This window comes from Citrus clementina, unplaced genomic scaffold (assembly GCF_000493195.1).
Source record: "Citrus clementina cultivar Clemenules unplaced genomic scaffold, Citrus_clementina_v1.0 scaffold_5, whole genome shotgun sequence".
Classification (NCBI taxonomy): Eukaryota; Viridiplantae; Streptophyta; class Magnoliopsida; order Sapindales; family Rutaceae; genus Citrus; species Citrus x clementina.
The window spans coordinates 15,105,439-15,122,803 of NW_006262201.1; the positions used below are offsets into that span (position 1 = coordinate 15,105,439).

General features: G+C 33.2%; 1 protein-coding gene across 1 annotated transcript; it reads left to right on the forward strand.

Moving 5' to 3' along the window:
- The first annotated feature begins 8,565 nt into the window (after window positions 1-8,565).
- Window positions 8,566-12,255, forward strand: LOC18040470 (root phototropism protein 2). Its single transcript, XM_006431983.2, has 6 exons — window positions 8,566-8,736; window positions 8,819-8,888; window positions 9,042-9,419; window positions 9,862-10,605; window positions 10,985-11,491; window positions 11,767-12,255. Exons 1-5 carry the CDS (start codon window positions 8,681-8,683, stop codon window positions 11,489-11,491), a joined length of 1,755 nt encoding a protein of 584 aa, XP_006432046.1. The 5' UTR covers window positions 8,566-8,680; the 3' UTR covers window positions 11,767-12,255.
- Window positions 12,256-17,365: the final 5,110 nt, after the last annotated feature.

A 17,365-nucleotide genomic window follows, 5' to 3' on the forward strand; every position in this document is an offset into this window, starting at 1 on the left:
GATTCCTTAGCATATTTCAAAACTTTTATTATTATATAAAGCTGAGATACTTATTTTTTTTATTGAAACAAAGCTGAGCCCATAATAAAACCCAAGGTTTGTTATGCCCATATGCACTTTATCTTGGTTAGGACTTGGCGCTAGCTTGCCTTACCCATCGTTACCTGCAATGTAAGGATTTTATGAGTTAATGTCCAGTAAGATAACGCGTTGATGCATATATAAATTATTACGCACATGGGTGATCATATTGAGTTTTTAAAATAACTTAGAAAATACAAAAAAAAAAGACACTTTATTAGGGCCCTAGGTATGTTGCACTACAGGCTAGCACTTTTACTCTTTAAACAGTATGCCCTTGGGCATTACGTATCTCCGTCCCCAAAAGATTGCCTTTTACTAAGCTTGGAGGGCTTGCCCTCTTTGGGAACTTTACCACTTTATAGTATAACAACCTATTTTTCATAAATTCATTTTCTAAAACATCTTCTTATAAAGTAGTCCATGAAATGCATGTGTTCAATGTAACTTATATAATAACATGTGAAGTTCGTAGAGGAACAATAGAATTAACATACAATGGTATTTAAGGACAATGTTCTTTAATGCAGGCGGCAGTGCCGTCCATATGGAGATTAAACAAAATGGGACTATAATATGGCAGCAGTGCCATCCATATAGAGATGAAACAAAATGAGACTATAATATAGGCGGCCAAGCCAACCATAGCATATATAACTAATCACATCATAGTAGTCATTACAAGATAAAGAAATTGTTAAAATTGAAGTTAAGTATGAAAAAAATTTTGTCCCTACATTGCAATTGAAATATTACTTATCTCTTGATTTGGACTTTTTTAGACCTTTCTAAATTAAGGATTTCTTTACTTTTGATATTATGACTTAGAATAGAAGATGGTGAAATTTATAGGTCGCATTGAAAATGAAAGGGGGTAAGGGATATTTATAGGATTTCTTAAGGCTAATGGATGGTTAGAATTTTTCCACCATAACGCTTGATCAATAGTTGAGATTATCCTTCATAAATACCTTAATAAATTCTAGAATTTTTAACTACCTCTACAAACTTCTCTTACATCATCACTTATGTCATCATTACTTAGAATTAAATATTTTATATTATTAGTATTATTTTAATACTTAAGGGAGCTTATTAACTTAAAGTAAATTTTATTATATTTAAGTTAGAAAATTGTACCTCACAATTTCCTCCCCCTTTAAGAAAATTTCTTCCTCGAAATTTACTTACTAGATAGCTCAGGATACTTATTCTTCATTTCTTCCTCACATTCCCATGTTACTTCCTCCACTGAGCTATTTCGCCATATTATTTTAACTACAGGAATCCTCTTGTTTCTTAACTCCTTTATCCTTTTATCAAGAATTTGAATTGGACGTTCTTTATAGGTTAAGTGAAGAGGCTTATAATCTAGCACATGAGAGGAGTTTGGAACATATTTCTTTAACATGGAGATATGAAAGACATTGTGTATTCTTGCTAACGATGGTGGGAGTGCAAGTCGGTAGGAAATATTCCCAACACGTTCGAGTATTTCAAATGGCCCAATAGACCTTGGACTTAATTTTTCTTTTTTCTCAAATCTCATGGATTCCTTTATTAGGGAAACTTTAAGAAATACTTTGTCACTAACTTGAAATTCCAAAGGCTTTTGCCTCTTATCTGCACAACTTTTTTATCGGCTTTGAGTTGCGTGCATTCTTTGACGCATTTTATTGATTGCTTTAGATGAAGCAATAATTAAATCGGGTCCAAGATACCTTTGCTCACCTATCTCATCTCAATGAATAGGCGATCTACATTTTCTACCATATAGAGCTTCATATGGTGCCATGTTGATTATTGCTTGTTAGCTATTGTTGTAGGCAAATTCAACCAATGGTAACTACTTACTACATAATCCTTGAAAGTCGATAGCACATCCTTGCAACATATCTTTGAGCGTCTGAATTGATCTTTCTGACTGGCCGTCTGTTTGAGGGTGAAATGTTGTACTAAATTTTAATTTTGTTCCCATAGCGCTATGTAACTTTTCCCAGAATGTCGAAGTAAACCTTGCATCTCGGTTGGAAATAATAGAAATGGGCACACCATGTAGCTGTACTATCTCTTTTATGTATATTTCTATAAGCTGGTCCATGGTGTACATCATTTGAATCGACAAGAAGTGAGCAGACTTTGTGAGTCGATCGACAATCACCCAAATAGCATCATGCATTTTTACAGTCCTTGGAAGACCAATGACTCCATTGTGATTTTTTCCCACTTCCATTGAGGAACTTGATTGGATTTCAAAAGTTCTGCTGGTCTTTAGTGCTCCGCTTTGATTCGTTGACAAGTGAGACATTTTGCCACGAACGCAACTATATCATTCTTCATTCCAAGCCACCAATAATGCTTCTTTAAGTCTTTGTACATCTTTGTTGTACCAGGATGAAGTGAATATAGGGTTGTGTGAGCTTCAAGTAGAATTTATTTCTTTATATCTTCATTATCTAGTACACATATCATGTCCTTGAACAAGATGATTCCCCTCTCTAACTTCTTAAACGACGTCTCCTTTGAGGTTGTCTCTATCTTCAAGTTCCTCAAGTAGGAATCACCTTTCTGCCATTCCTTAATCTTTTCTAATAAGGTCGAATGAAGCGTCATGTTGGCTAATTTTCCTATTACTATCTCGATCTCTGCCTTACAAATATTATTTTGTAATGGGTTAGGTAGAATCCTTAAAGATGATGGGCTTGACTTTCTACTTAGTGCATCTGCTACCACAATTGCTTTTCCTAGGGTGATAGTTTATTTCACAATCATAGTCATTGACAAGCTCTAGCCAACGCCGTTATCGTATATTCAACTCATTTTGTATAAAAAAGTATTTGAGGTTCTTATGATCAAGGTAAATCTTACAATGCGCCCCTATTAAAAAGTGATGCCATATTTTTAATGTATGCACCACCGCTGAGAACTCCAAATCATGCATTGGATAATTTTTCTTGTACTCCTTCAATTGTCTAGAAGTGTATGCAATGACTTTTCCATTTTGCATAAGAACGCATCCTATGCCACTTTTGGAGGCATCGCTATAGATAACATATTCTTCAGAGTTGTTAGGAATGGCTAAGATTAGAGTGGTAACCAATTGCTGTTTTAATTTTTTGAAGCTTTTCTCCCATTCTGGCGTCCACTCAAACATGACATTTTTCTTTGTGAATTAGGTCAATGGCAATGGGATCTTGGAGAACCCTTATACAAATCTTTAATAATATTCAGCAAAACCCAAGAAGCTTTTGACTTCTCTTGTATTAGTTGACCTGGACCATTGGCTCATAGCTTCCACTTTCAAGGGGTTTGCTGAAATTCCATCCTTAGACACGACGTGTCATAGGAATATAATTTGTTCAAGCCAAAATTCACATTTCTTGAACTTTACATAAAGTTGCTTCTCCTTTAAGGTATGAAGAATGATCCTTAGATGTTCAACATGCTATTCCTTTGTTCGTGAGTAGACCAAAATGTCGTCAACGAACACTATTATGAATTTGTATAGATAGTCTTTAAATACCATGTTCATGAGGTCCATAAAGTCTGTTGGGGCATTATTTAGACCAAATGGCATGATAATAAACTCATAGTGTCCATAATGTGTTCTCAATGTTGTTTTAGGAATATTTGCCTCTCTAATTCTTAATTGGTGATATCTTGATCATAGATCAATCTTTGAAAATATTAATGCTCGTTGTAGCTGATCAAACAAGTCATCAATGCGCGGAAGTGGATATTTATTCTTGATAGTCACCTTATTTAGCTCTCGATAGTCGATGCACATTCACATTGATTCATCCTTCTCTTTTACGAATAGTATTGGTGCTCCTTATGGTGAATGACTTGGGCGTATGTAGCCTTTGTCTAGTAACTTCTGTAATTGACTCTTTAACTCCTTTAATTCTGATGGAGCCATCCTATAGGGCGCCTTTGAAATTGGGGCAGTTCCCGGTAACAAATCGATTTTGAATTCAATTTCTCGATTCGGTGGCAATCCTGAAAGTTCTTCAAGAAAGACCTTAGGAAATTCGTTCACCACTAGAATACCTTCCAACTTTGGTCTTTGCTTTTTTGTTTCGACGACCACACTTGCTAAATACCCCTCACATCCTCTATTTAATAGTCTGGCTGCTTTTAAGGCAAAGATGATAGATATTCTTTTCTCTTTGTATTCTCCTTTGAATGTAAATGATTCCTTTTGTGGTGGTCGAAAAGTTACTTCCTTTTTCTTGCAATCTATCTTCGCATAGTGCTTTGATAGCCAATCCATGCCAAGAATTATGTCATAGTCATGCATCTCTAGGATTATTAGGTAAACACATAGTTTATGACCACTTATGCTGACTTCTCATGCCTTAACTAATTGTCCCGAGTTCAATACTTCACCCGATGATACCATGATGCTAAAAGGTCTATTTATTATGTCAGGGACATTTTTTATTTTCCTAATAAATGCTTGCAAGGCAAATGAATTTGTAACTCCTGAATCTATTAGCACATGTGCAGGAGTTTTGGGGATAGATAGTTCACCTGATATTACTGAGGGGTTTCCTTCCGCATCCATCTTGGTAAGTGTAAATACTCGGGCATTAGCCTTTTCTTGTTGCACATCATTCTCTAGGCAGTCCTTGATGAAGTGTCCTTCCCTTCCACATTTGAAATATGTTCTAGTATTGGCTTGACATTCCCCAGGGTAAGTTTTGCCGCACTGATTGCACCTTGGCTTTTGTAGGACTTCCTTCTGATGATTTTTTGGGCGTTTTCTTTTACTCTTATCTTGGACCATCAACATTTACGATTCGAGAACCTAATCAGCCTACGTTAACATAATTTCCTCACATTGGTTCATATTCTTATTGTGTGTGTGTGTGTGTATATATATATATATATATATATATATATATATATATATATATATATAGTCCTTCTCTAATGTGGGCGCCCTCATTTTTTTTTTCATGCGAACACACTTTAAAATTGCGAGGTTTAAAAGAGTTAGTTTTTAATACTTTATTGCATGGTTTTCCAGTTCATTCAATAACTAACTTTTTTAAACCGCACGATTTAAAAATGTGTCCGCATTAAAAAAAATGTGAACGTTCGCACCTGAAACCCATGGTGGCTTTATTGAGTAGAAGATCATCAAATTCCGAACACTTTAGAACATGTATGGTCATCGAAAATGGGGACATGAACAATTTAATACCTAATTATTATTTTTTTAAGAAAAAAATTAGTGAGAATATTTAAATTGTGATATTGTATGGATGTAAATGAAAAAAAATATAATATTTTTAATAATTCAATTTTTTTTATGGGATTTATGTCGATAATATGATTTTATTATTTTACTCTAATATGATTATATCAAGTTCAAAAGAATAAAATTATCAATTATTCAGGAATTAGTCCTCAAAAATCTATTTTTATTATTCGAGAATCCACATAGCCCCCTCTGGTAATTATGAAAATAATAGTGTGAGAATAAGAGGATGGGTGTGGGGATGTTGATTCTCTCCCTTCTCCGTACATATTGATTCACCTAAGTTCGAGTAAGAAAAGTAAAATTATAGTTTAATGGATAAAGTTTTTCTGTACCATCCAATTTTTTTTTTTTTGTCAAAAAAAAAAAGGTCTTCATACGTGTGATTAGTCGTTTTAAGTATTATATGTAAGTTTAATTATTTTATGGTGCAAATGTTTGCACGTACTCAACATACCTAGACAGAGCAACCTAACCGCAATTAATACTAAATTATAACTAGTTATTATTTATTGTCTAACGAAAAGATTGCCTAAATGCAGAGGTAAAGCGCTTTAAAGATATCGGAACATAGATAGGTAGCAAATTTGAAAATTCTTGGCCAAGAGCGTACCAAATTGGCGTTGAGGCGACAATTCTTGAATGTGGATGTTGATATGTTATTTTATTTAAGCAAAGAAAGCCAGCAAGCACCTACCCGTGAATTTGATGCACAATTTATTTTCAAGTGGAAAAACGCCACAGAGGTCAAATTTCATTTTTGGTATTGTGCAAGTTGGCAAATTCCGATATTAGAGCTTGCAAACAACTCATCTGTCATTGGGGCTCATAACTCAATGATAGGTCGATACTCTCAATAATATTGAAAGTATTAATTCGAACCTTCAAATGAATGTATTTTCTCTTACAATAAAAATATAAAATAAAGATATATTTTTCTCCAATATTATTAGTCAGACTACATTTTTAAACTAATCTTAATAGATGTATGAGTTGTACAACTGTATTCTCTCTTCTACTAAAATTTATAATATAGTATTGAATCTCTATGAGAACCCAAAAATTATTTTAGAGATATTACTGGCATTAATAGAATTAACTACTAGAATAGGTATATTCTTGAAAATGAATGCATTTAGATTATTGGATCGTTGAATTTTTGTTTTTTTCAATGGTCATAATCTACATATATGTTTACAATTTGAGGTATACTCGTATTCTAGCTACATACATGTATGATCAAACCATAAATTTAGTCTAAGCTTAGGAAAAGTCCGACCCCTTCCTGACCCTCGCTTGTTTAGGTTATACGGGGAGCACCTGGGCAAGCCTGGATTTAATTTAAAAAATTATTTTTAAAAAAAATTTAATAATTCTAAAAAAATAAAATTTTTAGTATTTCTACTGGCATTTTGGATTGGGCCTTGAGATTTCAGTTATAAATGAGTGTATTTAAAAATATAAAATGAAATTTGAGATTTATAAATGGGCCTAGCTTGGTCCTTCCACGATCAGGCTGGCCCCAGCGTTTTTTTTTTCTATATTATTCATCCCCAGGAGAGAAGGTATAATTGTAATTAATTGTTTAATTGGTGGTGTATCAAATTGTGGTCAATTCATCTGTACCTGCTGCCGCCGCACCTTCAATTGGAGTGGAAGATATGATATTGAATTTCCACGTGTATACATTTTATTGGGAGCACAGATGGCGGTGTGATTCCAGTGGGCGGCGACATTCGCTTTCGCTATTTTCTTACCTGTTCCTGTCTGTCCGGTGCGATGCAGCTCCCTGAAAATTGATGTTGGCGTGGTAAAAGAGGCGGCTTGGATGACGTGGCGACAAAGCAGCCCAAACTTTTTTGAAAGCATAGCTGGACAAAAATCCTGGCCACTCATTTGTTTGTGGTAGAGGCATCACTTTGCTCCCACAGACATGTACGTACATTCATTGCATTTCGTTTCATTCTTTGAATCACTTTTGTAATTGTGGAATGGACAGTTGAATCACTTTCATTTGAATAAGCTCACCATTATTAGGGTAGAATCATGTTCCAATTGTGATATGGACAGTTACTTTCAGCCGTTGGATCCACGACTGAAAAGCTTATTGTTGTTATTATTTTTTCTGGATTATCCACCTTATTCTTGAGGCATTCTTTGAAACGACGACAGGGGAAAGCTACTCATTTCTCACCTCTATTGGATATTATAATAATTATGATTATTATTAATTATCTGGTAGGAAAGTCTATAATACAAATATATACTTTTCAAAGCACAGACACGCGTTCCCACTTAACAACCACTAATTTATATGATATTAACTAGTGTCCCTGTTGAGCAATGTTGATGGCACCGGTTTGATGGAATTACTTTTCTTCAGTATAAAAATACAGAATATATATAAATTTTTCTTTAAATACTATTAGTGGAACTAAATTTTTAAGTTAATCTCCATAGATTTTTAGCATATATGATAAATATATGTGTTTAGTCTCAATAAACCTAAAATTGTAATTTAAAAAATTGCGGTGTTGGACAAAATTCATGAGTTTTATCAAAATTTAATATAAAATAATTCAGTTTAATCCCAAATTATTTATATATAATCGTTCATTTAATTATCAAAAAATAGGAGTTGAATTGATGGACTCCATATTCTAATTATACATGTTACATCTAAAGCAATTTAAATAGCCAAAGAATCATAATTGGAGAAGATCATGGCAAATTCATGCTGGCATGCTGCTTCCAATTTCCAAAAAGAAAGGAACGAATTATGTGAGTCATAGGAGCTGATATGATGGAATTTAGATCCTAAATTCATTTTGTCTTTGATTTATGTTTTTGATATCCATTAATAGGTATTCGATAAAAAAAATTAATAATATATAACTCACTAAATTACACATAATTATAAATGCAAATGAATGATAAGATTCTTTGGAAGCAAGTAAATATAAAATATAAAACGAGGTGAAGTCAATTTCGTAGTCAATCAGCTTTAAAAGATAACCTAACATTAGTTGAGTGGCGTTGACATGCAACTAACAAGATAAAGATAGTTAAATTCGAAGCTCTTTTGTCAGGAACTGAAAATGGGGTAGAATGGTCCAACCTCGTAAATGAAAAAAAGTATCTAAAAATATTTTAATTGTTAGATAAAAAAAAAAAATATATATATATATATATATATATTAATATTCCCTCATCATCTTTTTTACATGTAGATGAAAAATCTCTCTATATAGCACAAGAGAGATATTGGTAATCTTATACGGACTATGATCTCTTGATTCTCTCATCATATCAGATTCCCCAAACCAGACAGCCATGGCTACCCCTCTAAACAAAAGGTTCTCTAGTGCCAAAGAAAGAACTGGGCAATGGTAATTCAGTAATTTGGTACAAAACTACTCCATTTCTAATTCACTTAATATTTTATTCTAAATTTTTATTTCTGTTTGGCAGGGTTTTTTCTCAGGAAATTCCAACTGATATCGTGGTTGCAGTTGGTGAAGCAAATTTCCCTCTTCATAAGGTGTGTGAGTGTTTGTGCGTGTGTAAATATATATAAAAATTAAATTAAGTTACAATTACACAACTAAATAATTGTATTCGTTAATTATGCTTCCATGATTGATGGTGATGATGATGATGATGATGATGATGATGATGTTATGATGATGATCAGTTCATGTTAGTAGCAAAGAGCAATTACATAAGGAAACTGATAATTGAATCAAAAGAAGCAGACTTGACAAGAATCAATCTATCTAACATTCCCGGAGGCCCTGAGATGTTCGAAAAGGCAGCGAAATTCTGTTATGGAGTGAACTTTGAAATCACAGTCCACAACGTTGCAGCTCTGCGTTGTGCAGCTGAGTTTCTCCAAATGACTGACAAGTATTGCGAGAACAACCTAGCTGGTCGCACTGAAGACTTCCTCTCTCAAGTCGCTTTGTCAAGTCTCTCTGGTGCCGTTGTTGTTCTTAAATCTTGCGAAGCTCTTCTTCCCCTCGCAGAGGACCTCTTAATTGTTCAACGATGCATCGATGTTGCTACTGCTAAGGTACATACACAATTACAATGATCATGATTCTCTTTTAATACGGAACAAATAATTCAATTTATGTGTTTTGATGGTGGTTAATAAATAAAAAATATAATAATTAAATTTTATTTATATATTACTATTAAAAGATATATAATAAGAGATTTTTAAAAACTTAATATAGCGCCGATGAAGGAAGGATTTTAATTGATAATTAATAAATAAAAAAGTTATAAATTTAATTTTATTTCATTTTATACACTGATAGAAAAATATACAGTGAGAGATCTTTAAAATTTTATAGTAAAATTCAGACTAAAAAAAAGATGTTATTTCAATTATAACACATTTTGGATCCTGTCAGTACGTGTTAATTAATGAAGAATTAATTAAATTCCAATTTTAATTAATTAAGCTTTGCTTTGCTTATGTTTGTGTATATATATAAATTTATATATAGGCTTGTTACGAAGCGAACTTCCCTTGTCGCACGCCACCAAACTGGTGGACGGAGGAGCTATCGATCATTGACATTGAATTCTTCAGCAGAATCATTGCTGCCATGAAAAAACGAGGAGCAAAAGCCCTAACCATAGCAAGTGCTTTGATAACATACACAGAGAGATCACTTAGAGATCTTGTTAGAGACCATTCTGCAGGCAATGGAACTAAGTCTTCGGATGCTCAATCTACCAATTCCCAGGTGAGATACCAGCAACGTGAGCTTCTCGAATCCATTGTCTCTCTAATGCCCTCCGAAAAAGCAGCTTTCCCAATCAACTTCCTCTGTTGCCTTCTACGATCTGCTATTTTCCTTAAAGCCTCCACTTCTTGCAAAAACGAGCTCGAGAAAAGAGTTTCAGCTATTCTGGAGCACGTTTCTGTTGATGATCTTTTGGTCCTCTCTTTTACTTACGATGGGGAGAGGCTATTTGATCTTGAAAGCGTGAGAAAGATCATTAGTGGGTTCGTTGAGAAAGAGAAAAGCATGGCTGTTTTTAGTGGGTCTGGTGATTTTAGAGAATCTTGTTCATGTTCCCCTGCCATGCACAGAGTTGCCAAAACTGTCGGTACTTATCTGGGTGAGATAGCAACTTCTGGCGAGCTAAGCATCTCCAAATTCAATGGAATCGCTAATCTTGTTCCCAAAGGTTCACGTAAAGTTGACGATGATCTCTACCGAGCCATTGATATCTATCTTAAGGTAATTATGATAGTGATGAGATGTTTAATTTAATCTGATAGTGATTAGTTTTTTAATTTAATTTTGACATTCCTTAATTAATTAAAAAAACTTGCCAATAGGTACAGGTGCGGCCATTTTTGGATCACTTGTATTCGTATGTTCTCAAATTTGAGTCAATTTGAATCCCACCCGTTTATTCACGGTGTCAAGGAAACAATAAATTATCGCGTTATAATTATGTCACCAATCTAACACAATTTTTGTAATTTTTTAATAATATGTCTGTATAAAAAATATAAAAGTGTATGTACCAAAGAATAATATATATATATACATACATATTTTGAGCGTTGCTCATTTCAATTATTAATTTTGTGCATTTGATGGGGGAATGCAGGCTCATCCAAATCTCGACGAAATAGAGCGGGAGAAAATCTGCAGTTCAATGGACCCACTAAAACTATCTTACGAAGCTCGAGTTCACGCATCACAGAACAAGCGATTGCCAGTGCAGATTGTATTGCATGCCTTGTATTACGACCAGCTAAAGCTAAGAAGCGGACTGGACAACGATCGGAGCACGCCGGATGCCGCAGCAACAAGGAATCAATTGCAGGCAGACGTATCGCTGATTAAAGAAAACGAAGCATTGAGGTCAGAGCTGACGAGGATGAAGCTTTATATCTCGGATATGCAGAAAGGTAATAATCAAGCAGGGACAGGTAGCTCTAGTAAGAGTGGTACTAGTGGGCATAAAAAGCACACTTTCTTCTCATCAATGTCGAAGACATTTGGCAAATTGAATCCCTTTAAGCATGGGTCTAAGGATACTTCTAATATTGATGATGACGTTGCTGCTATGGATGGTACCAAGCCCAGAAGGAGAAGGTTCTCCATCTCTTAAGTAAGTGTTATAATAAGAGATGTTACTCTTTATACTTCCGGGGATCATGATCTACTTAATTGTTTTCTGATTTGTGTGTTATGATTGTTTTTTCTTTTTTCTTTTTGGTTTTATTTTGGGGTCGATGAATTTGGGTAATTAAATGTTAAATTTATGATTGTACTGTATGTATGAGAGAATAAATCAAAACTAAACTTTTGTTAAATTTATTACCTCTTACTTTCGCCTTTTTCTTTGCTTATTTATTTGATCTTAATGATTTTTTACCCTTTCAGTTGTGAAGGTGCTATTCCATCTGTAGAGTTGTGGTGGTTTTACTCGACATCATTTATTGATCTATGAAAGCTTTCGTGGGTGTAGTGGGTGATTTGTATTTTTGCTGGAAAATTTTTCAATTTTGAAGCCTTTTGATTTCGAACTTACAAATCTCTTACACGTAGAAAGTCAGACTTCGTCACTTGGTATTTATCGATCGGGAAAACTAACACAAGTGGCGGAGGGTCGTTTGAACGAGCTGAAGTGATATCTCCAATGGTGCTTTGAAAGTTTTGTGTACGTAATTGTGACGGGAAATCCCAATTGCACTGGTTTCCTCTTGAACTTCAATAAACCTAGGTTTTCCCGGTTGATTTCTGTATCAAATTTTATGTCTATTGATCTTGCTACTTTGTTATTAACTCCAGGGGCTTAGACTAGAGCTGATTTAAATTTTTGAAATTGTATTCTGGGGTTGTGTTCTGCTTTGTACTTCTTAATGAAATTTCGTTTGTCTTGCATTAAAAAAAAAAAATATCTTAATTGATCGGACGTCCATTTTATTGCTATTGAGGAAAGTTGAACGGATAAATTAAATGGATTTTCTTTATTTATTAAACAAATATAATTAAAATTTAAATATACGCGAGGGTACGATTATTAGTTATTATCATTTGTGGAGAAACAGAATTCCAATGACGTGAGGCATAAAAGAAAATTAATTTGTTTTTCTGTTATTGAAATTTAAAATAAAAAAAATTTTGTTTGTATTCACTCAAAAATCCGCCCAGCTAAGAAATAAATATGTTTTTCTGATTTGTTTTTCTCTTTGTAGAAATAAATTACTACTTCTATTATTTATTTTCTAACTATAACAACTGCTCCTATAGGTAGTCTAAGAGAGCTTTTATTTCTGGTAGTAAGGTCACTACAACAATATTGGTCTTTAGCGATGTAAAAACTTTCATCGCAATAAGTGTTTTTTAGCAAGAAAAGAAAATTTTGATGCCAGATTCTTAATAGAAAAAATGATATTTAATTATTATTTTTAGCGACAAAGAATTCGTCACTAAAGAGAACATATTGCTAAAAAAAATTTTGCTTACCAAAAAATTTTAACGGGAAAAAATATTAGCAATGAAAATATAAGATATGTTTCTGTGTGTGTGTGTAAAACATATATGGCAAAAGACCAAAACATACACAATCCCTAATTCTCCTTTCTTAATTTCTTGACTTCATCTTCTCAATTGTGAAAGAGAGAGAGAGAATGACATACACATTCACTCATACGCAAACACGCCCATGATATAGCCATTGCCGCCGCTAACAATCACCCATGCCCATGTCCACGTCTGTTACTATCGTTGTCGCTTTTGTTTGAGTGTGTCGACACTGCAGCTTCTAGCCGTTCTTGATTTGCTTCCTCTTTCCAGTTGTTGTTGCTGCCTTTGGCTTCATTTGCCATTGTCAGCAATGTAAGGTAAGGTTATACAACTGAATTTGATATGTGATGCAATAGGCTTGCACATTAGGTTACTCTTGTGTGATTCTTTTCACTGAACAAGTGTTATCTTGTTTCCATCTTTTATCTTTTTATATACGTAGTTGTGTTTGTGGATCTTGCTTGTGGATGTGTTTGTGGATCTTGCTTGTGGATTGTTCTTTGGATGAAATGGGCGATCTAGGTTGTTCTTGATTTGCATTTCGGAGGTGGGATTTTGTTATTTGGGATTGAGTTGAGTTCTTGACGGAGCGACGTAGTGGAAGTGAAATTGATACGATAGATAACGCTAGATGTCATTCTAGTAACGGAGCAAGCCAATGCGATTAGGTACGCTCTAATCGAAGTGTGATTAGATCTTATTCAAAATTGAGTGACTCAATGAGATTTTTTAATAACGCATTAAGCTCTAATCCAAACAACTTTACAAGAGATATTCTTTATAGATAATTCCACAAGAAATTATAAAAGAGGGGTTTTATTAATTAATCAAATGTTGAAGTTACAATAATAAGATTTCTCTATTTATAATAGAGAAAATTTTCTTTCCTAAGTTAACTTAAAAAGGAAAATTAAATCACAATTATAATAAAAATAAAAGAGTAAGACACGTACCATAATTGACTCTAATTAAAATAAAAAATCTTAAAATATAAAAAATTTAAAATCCTAAATTAACATCCTACATCAGTTCTGCTAGGGTATTGATTAAGCTTTAGTTTTGTTTTTGTTACTTGTTTATCTAAAAATTCTTGATCTTAGCTTGCTTTACACAATATTTTGAGTAATTGTTTTTTTTTTTTGGTGGTGATGGTATTTTCGTTCTTAATTAAACACTTTTATATGATTAAGGTGTTAGATCATAGTTGGATTATCTTCAATAGTGTTTACCAAGTATTTTCTTAGACGATTTTGTTGGATCATTAATCCAACATTTTTGGATCCTTAATCCAACATTAGGCTTATATGTGAATAATTATGTGTTGCGTACTATCATATAAGGTTAATCCCAATTAAAAGTGATTTATTAAGGTTTTGATAATTTGAACCTTAATGTATTTGATAAGGTTTGGGCCTTTAATATGAGGAGACTTAATGATAATTTCTATTTCTATGATGGGTTGAAATAAAAGTACCAAAAGATGATAGTAAAAGTTATCCACATAAGTCCTTATGGTCCCCAGGTCACACATATATTTTTATTCTCTATTGACATTCCATCATCAATGAGAGTACATGGAGAAGTTGAAAGGATTCTCTAGGAGAAAATGTTGATCTGAAGGACAAACTACACAACTTTAGAGAACAATTAAGCATTATGGATTCAGGTACGGTTCTACATATCTGTTTATTGATTCTTGTTGATACAATATGAATGCTCTTGAAATTTTGGTGATGATTTTTACCAAAGAATTTATTATTCCAACAAGTGGTATCATAGCCTCTTCATATTGAATCATTGAGAATCAAATTTATTTCCAATTAATGATTAAATCTTTAGTATTTTTTAATTTAATTATTCTAGTATTATTGAGTGTGAGAACAATTGTAGTTGTTTTTAAGAAAAAAAAAATTTAAAAATTTGGAATTAGAAATATATATATATATATAAGGAAATTTGGTTTTTAAAAATTGTGAATATAGGTCAGTGGCAGCCTCTGCCATCACTAGTGTCAGCATCATTGGCCTAGGTTGTCCTTATAGCGCTTCACAATTTCAGCCGCGATAGCTTGAGGAAAAGACGGTGGCCATGGCCGCTGCACAAGGAAAAGGAAAAAAGAAGGAAAGTGGTTGAATGGTCGGGCAAGGTTCGGCTGAACGAATGAAAGCCGCAGCCACCAGACCATGGCAGATTGGTACAAGCAGCGGCCATGGCCACCGCATAAGGAAACAATATAAAAAAAAAATAGGGCTTGAAAAAGAAAGGGGTTGGTTTAAGATTCGAATAGGTTTGACTCGACTCGATTTAGGCACCATGTCAATAGTTGATCATTGACTTTGAATGAAATGTTTTTAGGGTAATTTTGGTAGAATTTTAAATTCAAAGTATTGGTACGTTTGGCGAAATGTCGCTTCAATTAATTTATCTTAAAATATACAATCTGCATAAGGCGCAGTTGGTTATATATATATATATATATATATATATATATATTAATTGAAGCGACATTTCGCTAAAGTGAACTCTCTTATGAAAATTGATTTGTTTTTAAATATAAACAGTTATGTGTATATAATTTCTATGAATATCGTAAGCCCCAAAGGAAGGTCCACATTTGATAGAATTGCATGTGCACTTGTGATAGTAAAAATGTGATAATATTCGATTTTACATGTGAATTGTAAATCAGCCCAAAGGCAGATTTATTATTTGATGTGTACTTATTATTAGTATTTAATTACTACACCAAGATATCACTTACAAGTTAATATTTTGTCCAAAGATGAAATATTAAAAGAGTTTCTGGTATCTTGAGATGAGGTATGCCTTTATTTGAATTTATTTTTGTTTCGAGACTTGCATGAGCTTGTATTGTTTGTTTGTTGTTTTCTATTCAATTATAACTCCTATTAATATTGCAGCCAACAACAATTCTATTACTATACTAAATGGCTCTCATTTTAAGGCATGGTAAGAGAACCTCTTTATAGTTCTCGCATACATAGATCTTAACCTTGTGTTAAGAGTTGGTTCTCCCTTACCACTTACTGATGTGAGTACTTTTGATAATCAGAAGGATTTGTAAAGATGAGAGAAATCAAATCGCATGTGTATGATAATTATGAAGAAGATCATTCTAGATTCATTTAGAGGCTCTATGTCTGAAAAGATAACTACAGCTAAGGAGTCCCTTGCAGACATTAAGAAATCATTTGTCAAGAACGAAGGTAGAAATAGGTACGCTCTTGACAAATCTAATTTCAATAAGGTATAAGAGCAAGGACAAGGCGGGAAAAAGAAGAAGGATGAAGAAGCTGCAAATACAACACCTCAAAATAAACAACAAAAGAAACTAAATAATCTAGAAGGTACTAATTGTTTCTTCTGTGGAGCTGAAGGGCATAAGAAAAGGTATTGTACCAATTATCATGCATGGCATGCTAAGGAAGGTGTGCTTCTTAATTTGGTTTTTTTTAGGTTAATTTAACTTTAATACATAGACACACGTGGTGGATAGATTCTAGTGCAAAAACTCACATCAGTATATCTATGCAGGGTTGACTAAATTGCCAGAAGCCTAGTGATAGTGAAAGATACATCTATATGGACAATGACAAGATGATTGAAGTTGAAGCAATTAGAATATTTAGATTTTTATTAAAGATTGAATTTTATATATATCTTGATGAAACATTCAATGTTTCGTCTTTTAGGTAAAATTTGATTTCCATTTCTACTTTGGACAAATCTGATTTTTCTTGTTCATTTAGAAATGAAAAATTCAATTTGTTTCATGATTCAAAATTGGTTAATTCTGGTACTTTTTCAAGCTACAATAATCTTTATTTGATTGATATGATTACTTCATTTAATGAATCCTTGTAATATAGTACACGAGGTTCAAAGAGAAAACCAATGAGAATTCAGTTGTGTTATAGCACAAGAGGTTAGGTCAAATCTCCAAACAGAGAATAAAAAGACTTGTGTCAGACAAAATTCTTGACCCTTTGATTTTTTAGATTTTAATGTTTGTATTAACTGTATAAAGTGGAAATAAACCAATAAAAGAAGATTTTATGCCAAAAGAACTTTGGATGTCTTAGAACTTATATTTGTGGGTCATTCTCTATAGCTACTTAGAATAGTCAACAATATTTTATGATGTTCATAAATGATTTTTCTTGATATGAATATATATCTCTTCAATGAAAAGTAGGATATGTTCAAAAATTTTAAGGCTAAAATTGAGAACTAACTTAAGAAAAGAATTAAAAGCATCAGATTTGATCGTGATGGTTAATATTAGATATACGTTATTGTCCTACAGTACACTACATCGGGTTTGCCCACTATGAATGGTGTTGTTGAAAGACAAAAGAAGACGCTTAAGGACATGGTGAAGAGTATAATTTCTCATTTTACTTTACCAGAATCACTCTGGGAAGAAGCACTT

Excerpts from the sequence above, each read along its gene's own strand:
- LOC18040470 (XM_006431983.2), top strand. The coding sequence starts at position 8,681 with ATGGCTACCCCTCTAAACAAAAGGTTCTCTAGTGCCAAAGAAAGAACT. Across the intron at positions 8,737-8,818 it reads AAAGAAAGAACTGGGCAATG|GGTTTTTTCTCAGGAAATTC; the intron begins GTAATTCAGTAA and ends TCTGTTTGGCAG. Across the intron at positions 9,420-9,861 it reads TCGATGTTGCTACTGCTAAG|GCTTGTTACGAAGCGAACTT; the intron begins GTACATACACAA and ends ATTTATATATAG.